Source organism: Haliotis cracherodii, unplaced genomic scaffold, assembly GCF_022045235.1.
Source record: "Haliotis cracherodii isolate W230 unplaced genomic scaffold, xgHalCrac1.p SCAF_2, whole genome shotgun sequence".
Taxonomy (NCBI): Eukaryota; Metazoa; Mollusca; class Gastropoda; order Lepetellida; family Haliotidae; genus Haliotis; species Haliotis cracherodii.
In genome coordinates this window covers 63,756,077-63,778,451 of record NW_027266275.1, presented here as the reverse complement: position 1 = coordinate 63,778,451, position 22,375 = coordinate 63,756,077, and the positions used below count along the sequence as shown (strand labels likewise).

The 22,375-nt window shown below is 40.3% G+C and overlaps 1 protein-coding gene across 2 annotated transcripts in view; it reads right to left on the bottom strand.

Annotated features, from left to right (window-relative positions):
• The window catches only part of LOC139468344 (polycystin family receptor for egg jelly-like), a 53,704-nt gene that overhangs the window by 21,503 nt on the left and 9,826 nt on the right, over positions 1-22,375 (bottom strand). The window contains exons 1-2 of one of the 2 annotated variants that reach the window (XM_071250252.1): positions 7,232-7,406; positions 421-4,294 (exon numbers count right to left, since the gene is read on the bottom strand). In XM_071250252.1, the coding sequence (XP_071106353.1) occupies positions 421-4,294; positions 7,232-7,289 (3,932 nt within the window). In that variant the 5' untranslated portion in view covers positions 7,290-7,406. Of the gene's footprint in view, positions 1-420; positions 4,295-7,231; positions 7,407-22,375 lie in introns of those variants that run through there. The other variant, XM_071250251.1, reaches the window with a different exon arrangement.

Sequence of the window (22,375 nt, the reverse complement as noted above, 5' to 3'; positions counted from 1 at the left end):
CACGGGTACGTATAGTACAATCAAAAAGGGACTTGCTTTTGGACATCATATTTGTCACTGATAAGAAAGCATCCGATGAAAAAGCTGGTTTGTCCTTGGAAAGATTTTAGACAAAATTAATACATTATCTTCATTTCAGTGTGCGTTCTTAAGATGGCTCATACCTGTAACATTATATCTTACATGGGAGAATGTGTTATAGTCTGCAGTAAGTCTGTATGAATGAAATCCCATGACAGCATTGCAGACTACTGTGATATACATATTATTTTAAATAAATCATTTTGATATTTGGGTTACAACCATTTTTAACAGTCACATAACTTATTTAGTTTTCGATGTTGAAAAAATGTGTTTTAAATGTGACGTAGTTATTTACTGGCGACGACTTACTGCAAATCAATAATGGCGTATACTCACATCATTGCAATTTTGCAGGGTGGCACCTCCGTCACTTCGACCACTTGTATAGTTGTGCAATTACGGGAGTCCTTGCTTATTGTCTGTTCGAATACATAACACTTTCCAAAATCTAAAGGTGAAGTATCGACTTCAATGTAGCCTTCATTTTGAAAGTTAAGGCCACAGCTCGATCGACTCTGATAACTTCTGTCGGTACTCTTCGGCAACGTATATACCATAGCATCATCGCAATTGTCAACTACGTAACACGCCCATGTATAATCCAACCCACTCTCCTGTTTAATTCCATTTAAGGGGTCGTACGAGTTAGTTTTCGCGTCCAAAACAAGTTTTTCTCCTTTGCCAAGCATGGTGAAATCTCCCCCGACGATACTGCACACGAGCGGAGGATTAACAATCTTCATGTACTGTTTGTCTTGCAGATAGTCATTCTCACGCTCTACCAGCTTCATGTAAAGTTGAACCAAGTAGAACCCTTCTTCAATAGTAGAGGTCGCGAGGTTATTGGAAATCATATTTGGTGATTCCATAGGATAGGGTTCAAAGTTTTGCGTGACCGGATCTTGCTTCTGGAACGTCCACTGAAAGTCGAACTCTGTTGTGTTCTTGCATTTGTCAGAGAGTTTTACACGCGCTGTAAGGGTAGGAAGGGCTGACCTGTAGACCCTCATGGGTGTATCAATCCGTCTGTGTATCGACTCAAATATGTCTGGAGCTAAGAAGCAATCACTTGAAACTTCAAAAGTAGCATTCAATTTTTTGGAGGTCAGTGGATTTGAACAAATGACGATTATCGTTTCCTCCTGGATGGCCATGTACATGTTTCCAACTGCTGTTGCAATATTATTTGGAGACGGCTGGAGATCAACTCCAGTCATAAGTTCACCAGTAGTTGAGTCATATGTTATGTTGCAGGTCATATTCATCAAAGAGTTATTTCCGCTGTAGATTATGTTCGGTTCAATTGTCACCCCAAGAAGAATTGGTTCTGGAATCTCAAGCTCCAGGTTGTCCACAGGATACATGAGGTAAAGCTCCTCTTCCAGTGATGCGCCATCATTACCTAAGCTGGTAGTGGCAGTGTACGAAGGCTTCTTGGAACCGTGTGTAGCAAAGGTATGAGTTACAGTGGTAGACTGACCACCAGTCAGAGTCTTATCCTCAGTATTTCCATCTTTCCAGTCTATTGTGACCGTTATTTGTTCTGCAGTCAGGTGATTCGAAAGTGTGAAACTGAATGAATCTGATCCCACAAGACCCATGAGTGTTGACCCAACCAATTTGAGGGAACAGGTTCCCAAAGAATAAGCTACAGCATTAGCTTGTGACACACCATCATAAACAACAGTCAGATCTCCGGTGAATGCTCCCCGTTTGCAGCGGCTTGCAGACACAACATATGTGGAGAGGCTAGTTTCTGCTGACACCCCATTGCCGTCGTCGTAGTTCACTTTGTACGTGACATTATTGGGCACTGCTGATAAATTATGAAAGGAAAGTGTGATATCAAAATTAGTGCATGTTCCTTCAGGCAAGGGTGTAACAGGTTCAAAGGTGACAGAAAAGTCGGCTGCACGCACAATCACCACGTCAACAGTCCCGCTAAAGCTGACATTGCTAACACGATTCTCACAATCTATCTGGTAGTTCACAGTTCCCTCTGCAGTAGTGTAGTCGTGTGCTATGGCGTAGCCCGTTGAACTTGAACTGAAATCCATTTCAGTGAGTTGGTTAGTCACAGGTGTCCCATCACCCAGATTCCATGTACATGTGACATTAGTTGGGTTGTCAGCTGTTGTTCCTGATTGTGTCACAAATGAAAAGGTTGTTGTGTCATCCGGTGTTACTATTTTTCGGTTTGGTACGATCACTAAGTTGCATGGAGGGATCCCATATTCAACAGCAAGAACTACAGATGAGGATACAGAGTAGCACTGGTTATATGCATAAAGGCTAACCGTGTATGTTCCTGGAGTGTTGTACGCCTGCGCTGGGATTGCAGTGAAGGTATTCAAACTGTCCAACACTGAATCTGCCTCATTTGAGTGGACGGTCGTACCATCACCCATATCAACTCTATATTTGAAGCCTGACATGGGTAAAGTGTTCATGGTGACAGTCACCGAGTCTCCAACAGCCCATGAAGTCTTGTCCACACTTATAGTTATTGCCAAGTTGTCACATACAACAGCTTCAACTGTAAAGTTTTCTGAAGAAACGCGAGATGCCACTGTAACATCAATAGAGTAGTTACCTTGTTTTGTGAAGTTGCAATTGAAATTATTAGTAGCACCAGCAGAGACAGGCAATAAATCTGTTGAGTCCGCGTCACCACAAGGAGAGATTGTTACTGAAAGATTTCCCATCGGGACGTTTGCCGATGAAGCAAGAGCGACGTTGATTTCCAAGTTCTCATGGGATTGGATTGAGGGTGCCGTCACGGTGACTGTGTAGCCATTAATAGGGTATACAACGCCAATTTCAAGCGAGGTACTCTTGTTGTTGACCCTGTTTGATGCCATGACTTCAATAGTGTAAATTGCAGCAGCTGTAAAATTGTGTTCAGCAACCAGCCCTGAGCACCCACTTTGAACTACCATTGCTTCTGTGAAATCAACAGCCCAAAAGATGTCCAAGCCTGTTGCATTAACGGTTACGGTGAAACTTTCGCCTGTCAACAGCTCCAGTGCGCTTGGTTCGGCTGTAAGATCACTTACTCCTATACTTAGTTCGAAAGTGAGATCAAGAACAACAATGTACATCTCGTTCCAGAATGTAGCATGAAAAGTGCAGTTCCCAGTCTCGGTGTAGATGATGCTGCTCAGATCCACAGGGTTAGACAAGTAAGTGCTGCCATAATTGGATGCGTCAGTATTTGTGAGTATGTTATTCTGGCATGCATCAATAGTCCACTGAATTCCATAATTGGGAACATTTTCAATATTAAATGGCACGACTTCATTGATAGGTTGTACGTCTTTATCCAGAGTAACAGTTATGTTTAGCATGTCCCAGCAATAGATCTCGTACGTTTCTTGGATAGAGTCCAGTTCTGTACTCACATTGACGGTGACGGTTTTGTTGGTTTGAGTGTCGCAAACACACGGAATAGCTACCTCGCCACCAGCGGTAAGACCACTGAGATCAAGAACTTCTTGAGTTTCGCCAGCTGTACAGGTGTGCCATCCTGTGAGGTTACCCATCGGTAACTGTGCTCCACTCGCCATCGTCACCTTGATGCCTGGGTCCTCGGTAGTTTGTGGTTTGTTATTACCTATAGCTATTGCTACATTGTTCATATTATGGATAATAGTCACCACAACAACCTCACTCAATTTGCTCCCGTAGTTGGACACCATCGTGGTGACAACGTGACTGCCGGTATCGTTGAACATTTGACTGTAGGTGGCGGTACGTGTATTCCCATCACAGGACTTCATAAGTTGGATGTTGGTGACACAGTCCACGGTGAACAGTGCATTGGTACCCTGGTTGACTGCCATGTCAAATGTGATCTCCGTGTATGGAGGCGCAATGATCTGACTGGTGGTGACGGAGTAGCCTACCAGTGTCTCCTCATACACCGCGACCATGGTTTCCGTGTGCGAGTTTCCTCCTTGTTCCACGGTCATGGTGACAGTGTACATTCCAGGTGTGTTATTAAAGACCGAACAAGGCATTGTCACAGCCGAAGAGGGATTCGTAACTGCCTCCGACACGATATCAGTTCCGTCTTTGGTTATTGTGAAGGTACCTCCTGCAGTGGTCTCTACGGTAACCATAGCACAGCATGCACAGCCGGTGCTTGTGAGGAAAAAGTAGCCATCAGTATCCCCGGTGATGTCTGCACCCGACAAAGCTGCATCAACTCCTGAAAGGAAAAAGAAGCATATGTTACCTCTTCTGTAACATGAAGATTATAATAAACCCAAATTGCGTTGTTTTTAGTTGGAATATTTCATTTCATTTGTGTGGTTTTTAATCACAAAAGTGACTGAAATAAACCGACAAAAAAAGTAATAAATTTTGTGGCTTTTTACTTCATTCCGACTACAGCATAATGATGTACATGTATTCATGAATCATTATTAAATAGAGATGACACGAGGTTAAATCATGACGTAACTCTCATTAATCTGGTAAGCTGTTGTTATTATCAAAGCGAAATGAAAACCCGCAATATCCACAGATAATCCGGTATTAAATGCATAGATATATTTGGACTGAAATATATTATTAAAAATGATCATGTGATATGATCACTCAAAAAGTATTACTTTCATGCTTGAAAGTCAACGATGTCCTTTGGTGAGATTTCAATAAAAAAATCAGTATGTGCAATCTTTCGGAGACCTTTTTGATTTGGGATTAATATTCAGGTCAAATCAATCATTGTTTCACGAGCTGCAACTAAACCTTATGGTAATAACTATAATGAAGGAACTTTTAATTATCGAATAAAAGAATATGTCAGGGTCGCTGACTTGGTTGCTAAATGGCATCATATCGATGCTCATGATATCACTGAATTGTCTGTTCCAGACTCAGTTATTTACAGACCGCCTTCATAGCTGGAACATTGCTGAGTTAACCGATACATATATAACCCCCTGTGCAAATATATATTGTCAATGCAAGAAAATAAACCAGCCTAGATTTTCTGCCGAAACAGATTCCACTTGTCGTAAAGGGCAAATAGCTGTGGACATTATATGAGTGGACCACTAAACATCAGTGATGACACCAGGTAAGCATGTCCTGCTCTACCGGTAGCACCCGTAATTCGTAAAATTTGCATAAAATGTCATTTATTGCCTGACGCAGCACAGCAGTACTCCTATCAAAAACGTTTATGTCTCTAAAACATAACACCAAAACACATCCTATTGTTTGCACGTGTCGCGGGCAACAGCAGCACACGCGTGTGTAGGGTGTCATTCCTGATTTGGACACTACAAGAAAGGTCCATTAATCTCTGTGGACCATTATTTCACTAAATCTTACTCATTCTGCTTTACATACAGTAGTGATTTACTTGATTTCGTTCATTTCAAGGGCGACATGCGGTGTCTGCAACGCGCGGGGCGTCTAGGCGTCACGCAGAAGTCAGCGTGCATTGGCCAAAACGTTCAGTTTTCACTGTTTATGGTGCGCATAAACCCAAAATATTGACGATCGATCCCGTGCAGTGTTTCCCAGACCAACGACAAGACTTACAGGTTCGACTGATCCGAAACCAGGCTCAACGAAATCGAGCTCAAACGGCAATTCAAATTGTTGTAAAATTGCATCAGGCTACTGAAGATCTTAGTTAAAATCAAGATTCAGGTCATCTCCTCATCTTAGGCGTGGTCGAAACGAACGTAAAGCTAATGTGACGTTGGCTGCACATAGCCACCCCCCCCCCACCCCCCCCCCAAGCTCTCTCTCTCGCCCTCCCTCCCTCTCTCAACCCCCCCCCCCCCTCTCCCCGCCCCCGCCCCCTCTCCCCCCCCCCCCCCTCTCTCTCTCTCTCTCTCTCTCTCTCTCTCTCTCTCTCTCTCTCTCTCTCTCTCGCTCTCTCTCTTAAACGATCTATCATTCCTTTCAAGTTTACCGGCCAAACATCGTGTGTGTCGTCAGGTTACTTCGACGCGTTCTATCGATGAGATAAGTAATAGGAAGATAATCCATAAAATCGACAACCCGTTGTTTTGAATTCAATGTATTGGAGTAGGAATCGATTATTGACATGAGGCTGATCCGGAGAGCCGAACTTTTATTGTCATACTGCAAAGAAGCATCAATATTTCATATCAGCAGGAAACCACACTGGAACGTTCGTGTGTCCATGGAGATGCGAAAAGACAAGAGCCCGGATGTTGCGACCAGGTAGACAATCGATACGACCTTCGATGTCGACATTCTAAGTAACTTCACAACTGCTGCAGTGTCACACTTCAGAACACTTTCCTGCTTCACTTGAACATTTTAACATTAATGTATGTGTGGATCCTGCATTTGTATTTAAACATTTTTCTTCACACATTTCTCCAGTGTTTCTCTGTCCTTGTAAGCAGACGAATATCTGCTCTTGTACCCCGCTTTTAGTTTTTAAAACATCAGTTAGGGCACTATTGTGTCACTGGATTGTCGGATCATTTGTCACTTGGATTGTCTGGTCCATTATCACTGGGTTGTTTGGTCAAGACTCGCTAGTTTAAAGTCCGCTGTACTGCCGATGTATTGTTGTGCGGCTTCAGGCAACAAACACTTGCTTGTACTATCGTGAGAGCAGGACACGCTTATCTTTATTCTCACACCTGATGTCACCACTGACTTTCAATTGTCTAGTGATAAAGGTTTGACCAATATATGGCCTTTAACGCCCTGTTGAATCTGTTTCGGAAGATAATCAAGACTCATTATTCTCTGGCCTCGACATTGCATGAACATTTTTACTTTACCCGAACAGTGACGGAAATATGCTAACAAGACTGGATCGGGGACAATGACCATTCAGGTATTATGAACGAAGAGAATATACATTGAAATATCAAAAGCATTGTCCTTCAAAACATAGTTCAAAGTACCAATATTAGTTTTCGAAACGATTTATTTCTCAGTAACCCTTTAGATCTTCACGCATTGTTTTAAAAGTTTGATTGTTGGTCAAGTCACAATGTGTTCCTTATTGAAGGCTCGTTTTAATGTTTGCGCGATGAATAAAGTTATACATGTCCCAAAAGCAGCTGAAAAGGACGACCGAACACATACTGAGGTAAACAATAAAACAAGGAAAGTTTTGGTGATAAAGTATTTCTTTTACCTTGAAATCCAAGCAAGAGAAGACCCAAAAATCCGCAAAGCGAAACATAAGGCGCCATGATGGGATTGGCCGCCAAATGTATCTACATTATCTTCCAACGGCACAGTAAGAGGTGCACACGTAAGGCTATGTCCGTGACAACTGCTTCACATCGATCTCATTCTACTGACGTCTTCTACTGGCTACATACACTGCCGCACAACTCTAAAACTCTTAATTACTATTTGCGCATGCGTGGTATTCATCGATCTTACCTACGTAAGATGTTCAAGACAGGTTTTTAAAGTTGTAGTTATGTGGCATAAGGACTTTTTCGGAGTTCAATAATCGCAGAACTTCATGACACGAACTACCATGACATTTAATTCTTGTTACATTGGCAAATCCAAACTTTTCACAATGACAACTGAGAGAATACTCCACGAGCTGTAGGGATAATGGGGTAATTAAATTAACATTTTCGGTACGAAGTCTTCTACAATGATCTAGAAGAGTATTGGATTCAAGTCAAACAAAAACACACCTGTGAAAAAATCAGATGGTTTATGGTTGCCTAACGGCGTGTAATGCTCGATCATATTAGTAATTTGTTGATCTCATGTTGGAGGTAAAGCAAAGGTCTAATCGACAGTCATGTGCAGTGTCATTCTTATTTTTGTTACCATTGTTATTAGAATCAGGCATCAGGCATTGTCACTCTGGGTCGAAAACGGAATACTAAGTAGACTGATCCTTCATAATGGACAACCAATAAGGGGTGTTTGTTTGTTACATCCTGTCAAATTCAGATTGCCTGGAATTCTGTCGTTACGATAATGTAATCTAGAAATATAATATATTTGGATCAAATCTATGAAGCTTTGAGTTTCACATTCTTAATTGTGTGCATGAAAAACTGAACGAAATGGATTTCGTTAATCCTGACAAATTATACAACGTCTACTGTCTGAATCTTTCTACACCAAGCATACAGTGGACCTTTCCTTTTCTTTCATATTTAGATATATGCATAAAGATTCAGAGTGACAAAACACTCTCCACAAAACTGTATGACAAGAGGGATGACTTCAACTTTCTAATAGTCCACTTTCCCTTCATGTCTAGCAATATTGCCCGCGCCTGACCGTTATACTCCCGATCTGAAGATTCGAACCCCCGTACATGAATACAGCGTCTTATGGCCTCTATAGAAACACCGTTCAATCAAGAACACCACATGACGTATGACCGATACTACTCTAAGGATTGATAAGCATGACTGTTCACATGAAGTTATTGTGAAACAGGTTTAAAGGATACCCATGTGGTGCCAGTTTGGCGTCTATCCAGTTGTATTCCTTTGATGCCTACATTATAAACATGCACATTGATTCTAGTCCATTTGTTGTACCATCTCTTTCAAGGATTCTATATAGTTGATAGACAATCGTCAATCGATCTACTGATAAATTGTTGTTTCGCCCCTTGGGTCTTAAGCATCCTCTATTTTTCCTCGCTGCTTTTGACGTCTTGTTTATGGCGTTTCCAGGCAATGGCAAGCCACATAATGCTAAACACGAGCATGAATGCGTTCACCTCCGTTTATGTATTGTCTGTTTCTAAAGAAATCGAAGCTTTTTTTCTCAGATAATGTTTATTTTAACGAAACATATCATGGCGCTTAATGACACCAGATAGAAATGTCCAGACAATATATATACTAAAATTCCAATCGTTTCGGGAAGGTGGGGTGACTAAGTGGTTAAAATGCTGGTTCGTCACCGAGGATCTGGTCGATACCCATATTTCAGCAATGTGACAAGCTCATTCCTGGTGTCTTCTTCAGCGATTTGGCCGGAATATGGCTAAACTCACTATCTCACGTCTTAATGGTTGTTGTGGTATATATATTTCTTACACACCTGTGGGTGAGAAGCTCATTTGAGATAGCCGCTTTTTAACATATGTCCGAGATCGAATTCCAGGCCCGTAATTGGCTACTCCATGGTGATGACCTGAGGTCAGATTATGACGAAATACTTTCCATATCATAAGTCATTCATAGTTACTTGTGCTTCAGTCGAATGTTCACCTACGTCTGTGATGACCGTTATGAGTGTAAACCTCCTGGGCGCCATAGGGACATATATGACACTCCTCTTTAAACCTCACTTCAAAGTCGAATAAAATTTCATCACGAACACAAATACGCTTCACCGTTTTGAATTTGGTGGGAAATTCCCTCTTCTGTGATATCACCTAGTCATTTTAAGCAAAATATATTTACTGAAAATGACCTCTGAAAATTAAGCACTACGGAAATCTCGCCATTTTTTATACATTTCTAAATCACCTTTCGCGGCGTTATTTACTATATGTTTAGAAATCAAAAACATCATTTGAGTGTTTACATGTATCTATCTTTCATCAAATCACCAATGATAATTCTGAAAAGTCGCCGATAAGCCTAGAATCGTTTAGAATGTTTTGGAAAATACGCAAAAACGAACGCCAAAGTGCACTTTCCGACATATTGGATAGTGTTTACAAAATCAAGTATCACGTCTGCCGGTTATGGGACGTCTATTATATTACGTATGTTTTAATTTCAGCTGTAATACATCCCTGAATTCCTCATACATTTAAGAATCAAAATGAAAAATGATCTTTGTCACCAATACGAATTATCTGGATGAAATCAAGTGAAATAAATTAGGTGTGGATACGAACGCTGTGCTCGGGAAACTGTACTTGTCTGACATGTAATCGAAGCAAAATTCAGATTTATACTCTGTGTAGTATTTTCTCCAAATTTGAGAGATAAAATTCCTCTTATTGTTGCATTGGCTCACATGTTTGAGAATATTCCCTCAATCAACAAAAGTCCTCCTCCGAAAACCCAGCGTACTCTTGTCAGTTAACATGCCATTTTGTAAAAGCCGATAACCGGTAGTGATGTCATACGGAAGTAAACATTATTGTACATATTTGGTAATTTCAGCGGGTCAATACATGTTCTTTGATCTCATCTGGTTTGCATTATCAATATCGCCTTGATAATCTACTGATATGGCGGCGACCTTTTTGCGTAGGGTCACATTATTTATTAGTAGTAAGCAGTACGTCGGGTAGCGTCACTCTTGTCCGTTGCATTATGTATTAATGCGCCACTGCGATCATGAAAATAGACAAAATGCATCGATTCGATGCTAAAAAGTGCGATTTTGGGGGGGTGTAAGAAACAGATTACTGCACTCGTGCCTTTCAGATACCCTTTTTCAAATAACTCGTTGTAAGAAAAATGGTATCTGACAGACACTCGTGTATTAATCTCTTTTTCTTCGAGGTAGAACAGGTCTCCAGCAACCCATGCTTGCCGTGAAAGGCGACGATGCATGTCATAAGAGGCGACTAACAATGATCGGGCGGTCAGGCTCGCTGACTTGGTTGATGCAAGTCATCGTATCCCAACTGCGCGGATCGATGCTCATGATAAAAATCACTGAATTGTCTGGTCCAGACTCGATTATTTATAGACCGCCGCTATATAGCTGGAATACTGCTGAGTGCTGCGTTAAACAGTAAAAATCACTGGACATGACATACGTATCGAGCAGTTTGTGCCCTTAACATTTCCTGTTGATGTGTGCGACAATAGCCATGACAAACATGCCTTAGCGTGTCAATGGTGCGCTCCCAGTGAATGCCGCAATGTACGAATTACTAAACCCATGACAAATTACGTACTATGGAAAACGTTCCTGGAATAACAACTTCCGGAATAATAGGTCTAATGTATAACTGGTGGAAATGGGAATTTCCCTACAAATGTTTTGTTAATCGAATCTTTTATATAAATTCCATTCACTAAAAGCTTTTTGTGCTTTCAGACGAGTCGGTGTGTGTCAAGCTTCAAGAAATTAATGAAAACAATCCATGAGCAGGAATTACAGAATCAGTATACTTTAACAACATGGGGATACTTCCATACCCGTAGCACCAACACATGAAACGAACTAGATTTAATCAAATAACATCGACAAGGTCTATAGTTGTAAGAAATTATAACAAATATAAACGATTCCAACTGTATCATGTGCTTATGAATCACTATCAAATAGTGATGACATCTTGCGATCGCGAAAGGTGTGAGTGTATCCTGCCCCACCGTTGGCACCCGTCAAAATACATGCAAAGGCAAATCAAGAGTTCATCTAAAAATAACACAGGAACATTTGGTACAGGTCAAAACAGGGTATTACATCGTACATCATTTCGGTCACTGATGCGTTAAATTTAGAAATTTCCTCCACATATCTACCATAACACTTTTTGAACATTTACTTAGGCCTTGAATGCTGTAACACTGATCAAACAATTTTTGAATAAGAGTCGCATGATGCTCATCGACATCTTCGTAGAAAGAGCTGCTTGTTCGATTGCACCTGAAAAGTTATGAAATATGGACACCAAAGTCCCGAGCTGCTGGAATATTGCTCGACACGAAGGGAAAGTTGAAGTCACCCCTTTTTTCCTAGTCTTGTGGATAGTTTGTTGCCACTCTGAATCTATATGCACTGATCTAATTTGACATGACTGATAATCGAAGTTAAACTTCTTGTCTAAATTCCCGTGTCTTGACTTTGCCAATCCGAACAGAAATTCCGTTTGATATGCACACAGAAAAGGATCAACCAGAAAGGGAGCATACTTGTCGCCTATCTAGATGCCTATGTCTGCAAAGGCCCCACTCCCAAACTTCACAGATGTATCAGGAAGTTCAATATTATATTATATTATATTTTCGTTACTCAAATGACATTTTCACTCATTTTTGACAAATTGTTCTGAAAGATCTGCAGAGGTAACTATATATAATTGAAATGTTTTGACAGAACTGAACAGAAAAGAAGTTTCTGAATCCACATGTTATTAATTCAATTTGTCTCAAATACATTCTGATTCTGTTAATATTATGAAAGTCCTTGATTATGTTAATGTTTATGGTTCTGACATTTGCTGTATCCTTTTTTATGGATCTTTGGGATCCAGATTGGTTTGGTTTTAACAGTATTCCAGTTTTATCACGGCGTGTCAGCTTGATGTGGAACGAAAGCCCGAAGTGATGCAGGTCTCAGACGTCCCCCTTGGAAGTGCGAAAGACATGTATGTCTTCAGGATTTAGTGTCAAACCAAAAATTGATAGTGCTGATGTGTTACCCTGACAGATTTCTTCCTAAGCGCAGCGTTGACTTTATGTGACATTATTTGATCTTATACCACGTTCTTTCATCAACCAGTTAATGTATTGATGGATTATGTTATACCAAGATATGGGGGAATACGATGCAAATTCATCATGTATATACTCGGCACATGTTCGCACAATAGAAAGTTTCAACGAGAGAGCTCTGAGATTTCTAAAGCCTATTAAAACATACAAAGGATACACATACGATTATAGCAGATAGCTTTAGCGTGAATGATAAATATATCTAAAAAAATAGAATTATGAATCAAGCATAAGAAGCTCATCCAGCACGATAGCAAATCGAAACTGACTTCCGTTTTCAAAATTCTGTGTGGACAAAACCCATTCTACGGACGCAGGCATCATCCAAATATAGCGTTAACCTGCATCCAAACGACAATCTCATCATTATACGAAAGAGATGGGTATGGATTAATGACACGTGTACACTCACAGTGAAATTGTTTGTGTCAGCTAAAAACGTAGAAACAGTCTTTAAATATGATATGACACGCCCCATACTGGTCATATACACATTATATTCAATAGTGTTATTGTCTATTGTGGGACCATAACCCGTCGGTTTGACGATTGAAGGTCCTCCCGCCCTCGAGGGTCTAAGAAGGATTAATTGTCATATGGTGGAGAATATACCGGTAGTTGGTAGTAATATTCATATGTTTGTAAAGAGGGTCTAAGAAGGATTAATTGTCATATGGTGGGGAATATACCGGTAGTTGGTAGTAATATTCATATGTTTGTAAAGAGGGTCTAAGAAGGATTAATTGTCACATGGTGGGGAATATACCGGTAGTTGGTAGTAATATTCATATGTTTGTAAAGAGGGTCTAAGAAGGATTAATTGTCATATGGTGGGGAATATACCGGTGGTTGGTAGTAATATTCATATGTTTGTAAAGAGGGTCTAAGAAGGATTAATTGTCATATGGTGGGGAATATACCGGTAGTTGGTGGTAATATTCATATGTTTGTAAAGAAAGATTCACAACGACACAACAGACAACTTTCTTTCCTGGCATAATGATAGTGTAATATCAAAACCCATATTATTTTACAAGAGCAACAAATGACACAATTCATAAGTATTATAATATAGGCATGTTTTCAAACGCATTTGTGATCGAAAATAGTTTATCGTTGAAGAATATGTTTGGCGTTTTTTCCATCCATAACATAATCTTTTCACGCTTCAACGACGTGTTCAAATTTAGAACAAACAAGTTCACCAAGTGTATAACAGCTCCTTGTCATCCATTATGGAATTATGTGTTGAACAACGTTTTCCTTTCATTGATTATTTCTCCTGGCCATATTCGTCGTTCTTGATTATCAGAAATCTTCCTAGTGCAGCATTTATAATAGGATGAAGTAAGATTAATTTTATTATATATGATAATTTAACTGAGTATTTAATTTTTTCTCTCAGTTTTACAAGGTGAATTACAGTGTTAATGTAACTGGAGAGTCGTATCAAACATCAATGTTCACAATTCCGTTATTGATGTTAGGTTGTATTTCATGGACCCTGTGTTGCAGTTACACGAACACTTGGTATAATGCGTTCAATATTGTATTGGAAAAGGATTTGTATTTCAGAGTTGTTTTCGAACTTAGTTATTGATATTCGTTCTGCTCTACCGTACCAAGTTGTTCCAATACCCAATCACACAAACGCTATATATTTACAGCCGACCGTGTACCTACTGATCGTCAATTTATAGACGCACGCTGGTGAAATCAAGGCCATGACACGCCTAGGTAAACATTGTGTGTGAAGACGTAGCGTTAACATTGCGGTGAACAGTGTTTCACTATGTATAAGCTACATATCAGTTGACCCAAGGTGATGTAACTGTGCACAGCGAATTCCGGAGTATCAGACAACTGGGCCACCAACAGCATGGTAAAAGAACAGAGACTGCATTGTCCGAGTCTACAGGCAATGATGAGTCCTGGTACAAAGGAAGTAATGCATCATAGTACACTTGACATAATGCATCATGGTACACTGGACATAATGCATCATGGTACACTGGACATAATGCATTATAGTACACTGGGCATAATGCATCATAGTACACTTGACATAATGCATCATAGTACACTGGACATAATGCATCATGGTATACTGGACATAATGCATCATGGTATACTGGGCATAATGCATCATAGTACACTGGACATAATGCATCATAGTACACTGGACAAAATGCATCATTGTATACTGGACATAATGCATCATAGTACACTGGACATAATGCATCATAGTACACTGGACAAAATGCATCATTGTATACTGGACATAATGCATCATAGTACACTGGACATAATGCATCATAGTACACTGGACATAATGCATCATAGTACACTGGACAAAATGCATCATTGTATACTGGACATAATGCATCATAGTACACTGGACATAATGCATTATAGTACACTGGACATAATGCATCATAGTACACTTGACATAATGCATCATAGTACATTTGACATAATGCATCATGGTATACTGGACATATTGCTTCATAGTACACTGGGCATGATGCATCAAAGCACACTGGACATAATGCATTATAGTCCACTGGACATAATGCATCATAGTACACTGGACATAATGCATCATAGTACACAGGACATAATGCATCATAGTACACTGGACACAATGCATCATAGTACACTTGACATAATGCATCATAGTACACAGGACATAATGCATCATAGTACACTTGATATAATGCATCATGGTACACTTGACATAATCCATCATATGTACACTTGACATAATGCATCATAGTACACTTGACATAATCCATGATGGTATACTGGACATAATGCATCATAGTACACTTGACATAATGCATTATAGTACACAGGACATAATACATCATAGTACACTGGACATAATGCATCATAGTACACTGGACATAATGCATCATAGTACACTGGACATAATGCATTATAGTACACTGGACATAATGCATCATAGTACACTGGACACAATGCATCATAGTACACTTGACATAATGCATCATAGTACACTGGACATATGCATAATAGTACACTGGACATAATGCATCATAGTACACAGGACATAATGCATTATAGTACACTTGATATAATGCATCATGGTACACTTGACATAATCCATCATATGTACACTGGACATAATGCATCATAGTACACTTGACATAATCCATGATGGTATACTGGACATAATGCATCATAGTACACTTGACATAATGCATCATAGTACACAGGACATAATACATCATAGTACACTGGACATAATGCATCATAGTACACTAGACATAATGCATCATAGTACACTAGACATAATGCATCATAGTACACTAGACATAATGCATCATAGTACACTGGACATAATGCATCATAGTACACTGGACATAATGCATCATAGTACACAGGACATAATGCATCATAGTACACAGGACATAATGTATCATAGTACACAGGACATAATGCATCATAGTACACTGGTCATAATGCATCATAGTACACATGTAATAGTGCAGGGCTCTCAAGCCATAGTTGGACTAAATTGAGCCAAAAACAACGCAAATCGTATACAGCAGGGAAGAGAGGCAGCATTTCCAAATGAAGTGTGTGCACGGGTGGCACGGGTTGGGCACGGGTGGCACAGTCGTCTAAGGCGCCGCGGTTCGCTGTGCAGAGTTGCGTCCCTTGGACACGTCAGAAACCTATGATTGTGGGTTCGAATCCCGGTTCGCCCCAATTATGTTTCTAGGTTTGTCAGCACCATACCCGTGCTCACGGGTTTCACCAAAGTCGTAAACGTCTGAGACCTGCATCACTTCGGGCTTTCCTCCCGCGATATAACTGGAATACTGTTAAAAGCGGCGTTAAACCCAACTCACTCACTCACTCATAAATCATAAAGTCATTCTAAGGGTAATTTAATATGATTGACGTAACCAGAATAAGTGTTTGTAAGCATGCCCGTCAACTGCTATTTCAAGAATTCAATTCCCTCATACCACTCGCTTACCATTACCTACCCACCTCAAACGAGATCTCTGGAACGGATTCCAGCGACCTTGACCTTCATGAAATGTCACACAAAATCCTCAAAGCTTTAAAGGAGACATGCGGATATGCTATCAAGTGTGGGGACGGCTAAATGTTAAGATCTTAAACCATACCTATTCATGCTTAGGGAAAAAGATAACTGTGCTTAATCAATACAAATAAATTTATTCTGAAATTAAATCATGCATTTTAAATTACGTATTCATGAAGACATCTCGAACCCTGGACCTTACGCTCTCCGGGCGGACGCTGTGCCACTAGACCACGGAGGCGGTCCCACTCTTTATGAACCACAATTACTATTTTCTATTAGTATACATGGGGCGTCTTAATAATTGTAGACCCCTAAAGATCCGGGTCTTCAGCAACCAATGCTTGCCGTAAAAGGAGACTATGCTTGTCGTAAGTGGCGACTAACGGGATCGGGTGGTCAGGCTCGCTGACTTGGTTGATGTCATGTCATCGTATCTCAACTGCGCGGATCGATGCTCATGATGTCAATCACTGGATTATCTGGTCCAGACTCTATTCTTTACAGGCGCCGTCATATAGCTAGAATATTGGAGTGCGGCGTTAAACAACAAACAAACAAACTTATTAATTGTCGCTTCTGATACAGCACTTCACACACAAGGTGAGGTGAGGTGAAATGGGGTTCAACGTCGCGTCCAAGATTAGTGCACTTATATAGCGACGTGCAAGTACGTGTGTGTGTTTGTGTGGCTGCTTGTACTAGTCCGGACTGATGCCGATTTATGGTGCTAGCTCACTGAGATACCATGCCGCAGTTTAACATGAATTCCCCACTCAGACACAGTATACTGACTCCGAGCCGACCAGTTCTCGTTCTAGCCCCTTAATGCCGAGCGCCAGACAGGGTAACAACAAGTATAATCTTTTAACGTCTTTTGGTATGACGCGGTCGGGGATCGAATCCCGGACCTTCCGCTCTCCGGGCGGACGCTCTACCAGTAGTCCACGGAGGCGGTCTACTTCACACACCAGAATAAAGATAACTGAATACCTAACAGAATCGCCTCTCTATTATTTCATCAATGACGTAAAGTACAGGGATGAAGTTTTGTGCTTACCAGGTTATACAGATAGGTGTGGATATTATAACCATCTGAAGTGACAACCACGTTAGAAAGGTGTCTTGAGCGTCGGACCAGGGCCCACTTGCACAAAGCAATATTAGCGCTAAGATAATCGTAACTCCCATAGGTTTACAATAGTCGTAGCGCTAAGATCGCTTTGTGCAAGTGGGCCCTGGTGAGTTAGTATTTAAATGAAACCATTGAAGAAAAGTATTATAGAACCCTTAAACTTATCTTTGTCTCGAATTCTTCCCATATACGCGTAATAGAAGCCTCAGTTAATATATAACACTAAGGCGTCGAGTCCGTGCTTACGTCATTAACACCACAATATGTAATCTCTAGATATTCAGGTTTAGAATTCAGCAAAAAATGTTTACAATGTATTTTATTGATGTCATTGCAGCCCCTCACTATAGCAACATCTGAGACAATAACTTGATACAACGTCACATGGTAGTCGCTGTTAGTTGACGGCATGGCCGCGCATACTTGTGATTATAAAACATGAGTTTGCTATTGATTCGCGATATGAAGATAGAGAACAATTTGGAACCTCAGTCCGGTGCTGTTTGAAAGATTAATCGACCCTGCTGATCGCGAGTGGGACTTCCAGATAAAGAGCCTTACATGTTCATGAAATAGCTTTTAGGGCGCACGGCGATTAGGTTCGTCACACTCCAAGTATAATAACCGAGATGATGCGTTATGAGTATATTCCATTCATAGAATAGGATCGAAAGCATGTGGAATATTGATATTCTGTAATGGGAGAACATACAACACCATATTTTGCTCCTGGGGAATCATAACGTTCATAGACACTTTGAACTGCATGCGTGAAATATTTTTTGACAATGAGTGAGTGAGTATGATTTAACGTCGCTTTTAGAAATATTCCAGCAATATTACGGCGGGGGACATCGGTAAATGGGCTTCACATATTGTACCCATGTGGGGAATCGAACCCGGGAATTCGGCGTGACGAGCCAACACTTTAACCACTAGGTTACCCCCACCATCCCTATTTGGCAAGGAAATGTCTATTACCCACATTGATGCAGTACCCAAGGCAAACTTTAAGTTTGAAACAATAAAAAGACATGAGCAATGGAGGGTAAGTTATACCAATGTTTTTTTGTAGGGCCTGACTTATATTCAAAACAGATAGTGACATCTTTTCATACAAGTAATACTAGTCTTAGTTAAGTGGTATTTGCCGAGTAAATAATATGATGAATAGTATCAACGAATAGGTACATAGGAATTAAACGTCCAGTTGCACAGTTGGTGTATGTTCTGTCCTGACGCAGTGTGTTTTGTCATATTTACATCGATGTTTCTGTATCACCATAATGCTTTGGTACAAAGGTCAAACTAGATCAGGAGGTCGGGCTTGATCACTCAGGGAAAAAAAAGACAGCTCATAATTTTGTGTAAATAAAAATACGCAATCTCCATCTGCTTGAAAAAAAAAGAGAGAGAGAGAGAGGGTGGCTATGCCTGTATGGCTCTAATAATCATTTCAAATCTTCCATTTCAAGAGGCCTGTTGGCAATTGTTGGACCATTCTTTTATCAGAAGGTTGAAGGGAGGTGATGCCAGAAAGGTTTACTACAAATGTGTGATAAAACGAGTCCAAATCTAAGAAATGATACACGCCATGGGCCTTTCTAGAGGGTGGGATCCCTGTGACTGAATCTAGGGATCAACAAAGATGCCACCTTTGCCGAAGATATTCCCTAAGTAGATGACTTGTTTTGTCACAAACTTAGATTTGCTTGCTTTCAGAGTGAGTCCTGCTTCTTTGATCTTTTGGAATACAGTCAAATGTTCCAAAATGTTTTAGAGTATATTATGTCATCTACATACATTAATATGAAACGCCATTTCATTTATGTATTGCCTCTGAAATGGTTTGCATAAATGCCATAGAGCTATTTTGAGGCCAAAAGAGAAGCGATTCCATCCAAAAATACCAGCGGGTATAATTAAGGCTGACTTTTGTTTTGCGTGTGGATGAAGTGGTATTTGCCAAAAGCCACTAACACAATCAAGCACACTAAACATATTTGCAGAGGCGGTAGAGGGAAAAATATAGGTTTGGTAACTGCATTGAGGCGTCTATAATCTGCGGCAAAGCGGTAGTAGCCATCACGTTTTTTAACTATGACAATGGGAGAGTGCCATGCAGAAGAACTAGGCTGAATGATATTGGCTTTAAACATTTTTTGTACATGTCTGAAACATTCTTCCCTAATGGGTGCCTTTTGCCTCTAAAAAAGGAGTCTAATGGGCCTGGTGTCACCTGTTTCTTTTGTGTGATGATGTAAGTGAGTGTGTCCCAATTCTGACCAATCTGAGGCAAAGACTGATCTTTGTGATTGCAAAAATGCATTTTACTGTATATTTGGACTTTCAATATTTTTTGCTTTTGGGGACAAAAGCCCCACGACGTTCAAGCGTCGACGTTTGTAACACTATTTGGGGTTTGGACCCAACCTGTCCAACTTTCAGTTTGGTTTCTTTTTCTCGTCAGTTACGCTACTAATGTCCATTATGCACATCATAATTAGTAACTGAAACGTACATTCCTCCAGTAGATGTGAGGACAAACAAGTTGACTGAGTATTGCCACACAAGGTGCCCCCAAATCCTTTATTGTACTGCTAAAAAAATATCAGGTCTCTTTTTCAGAAGAAAATAAATCTCAGCCCCTAAAACTGAAGTAGAAAGAAACATGACTCTACCCCAAAAACCCACCTAGGGATGCCGACCACGCGATCCTGTTTGTCTTCTCTTTCAATAAGAGTGGGTTGATTAAGACCAATTCTAACCCAGATGTTCATGGCGGAATTATCTTTCGAAACACCACCAACGTCGTTAGCATGACGTACGCTCTGAAGATGTTGTGATTTTGATTTGCAAAAGTGTAATGATACCTTTCTGTTGGTTGTTTTAAAAGACTACATTGTGTGTGATTGTTCGTTCAAAACATGGTATCAAGAAACTTTCTTGATAATGTACAAAGTTCCCAGAATGGTGTATCCCTGATTTAAGTATAAATGTTTTATTAATGTATGTAAAAGGGCGATATGACAGGCCGCGAAATATAAGCTTTTCGATTATTTGACTCGGGTTCTTTGATGCAGTATATCACGCTGTCGTATCCTGCACAAGCTACCCAAAATAGTTGAAGCACAGTATTAGAAAACATAATATCGCTGTGTGTGTTCTGGTAAACCTGCTGTTTCACCTAACGTGAAAGACTTTACCAAAAGCATCACTCCTCTCTGACACTCTCATTCTCATGCAATGGTACCAAAGTTCTGTCGTTCTTTTATAGTGGGCGAGTCGGGTTTGTTTAGTTAAACACGCTTTTGAACAAATCTTTAGTTTCATCTGGGCATGTCACCTTGATATGCAGGTCTTAAACGTTCACCATGTGAAAACCCATTGGAACGCCTTTGGTGCTGACAAACCTAGACGCATAATCCGGGCGAATCTGGAATTCGATCATTGCACCACGAGTTGCGGTGCCATATTCAATGTCAGCAAGACGTTTCCATACGTTTTCATTCGAATCCCGCGAACGATATAAAAAAATACTATGTCCTCAGATGTGACACACACTAAAATCGTTATTCTGTATTTTCTGAAAATAATGTGTTTTAGGGGTTCAAAACTTAGTGTCAGAGAAACAAACGTCACGAAGCATCTTGAAGAACAATCCAATCAGTTTGATGAGCAGGCTACAAACTTCCTGGTCATTAGCTTCCACATTATATTGCTGAGTAATGTTTAAAACAAGGTCCTGGCTTTGAGCACTTATTTGGGGGTATCGTCTAGGATTTGGTGTGTAAATTAGGTAGCATCTAGGATCGGGGCACTTATCGGTGTATCGTCTAGGATTTGGGATGCTTATTGGGGGTATCGTCTAGGATTTGGTGCATTTTTTAGATAAAATCTAGGTTGGGGCACTTATCAGTGTATCATGTAGGATTTGGGGGTAATGTCTAGGATTTGGGCATTTATATGTGGTGTCGTCGAGGATTTGGGGCACTTACTTGGGGTATCATCTAGGTTTGGGGGCATTTATATGGAGATCAAGAAGGATTGGAGACGTTTACTTGTGCATTGTCTATGTTTGGTATGCCTTATTGTGGTATCATCTAGGATTGGGGGCGCTAACTTGGGCATCATCTAGGTTTGGGACGCCTAATGGTGGTATCATCTAGGATTGGGGGCGCTTATATGGGTATCGTCTAGGATTGGGGTGCTTACTTGGGCATAACGCCCTCCGAAATGTCAGTTTCATTTTGTATATTATGCTGACATGCTAATATGTATGATGACTTTGTTGCAGTAAAATAATGCGTCTTCGTCGCGTATGACATTTATGGTAATTTTATTAAAAATTCATACGTGTAGTATGAATTTTTAATAAAAGTACCATAAATGTCATACGCGACACCTATCATGTTGATAATACCTGCACAAAATTTTCAGGTTCCCCGGAAGTTGTCAAATCTGAAAAAAATGTTTTGTAATTTTCAGAGTAGTCTCTTTTCTGTCAACAATCGACGTGTGGAAAATTGTTTTCCTGATACTGCTGCTATAACACAATACCAATGTCAACGAAGTTTGACGCTTCGTGTGCTGGAAACTACAAAACAAATCGATAGCAGACAATGGAATCAGGGCTAACACAAGTTGAATTTGATC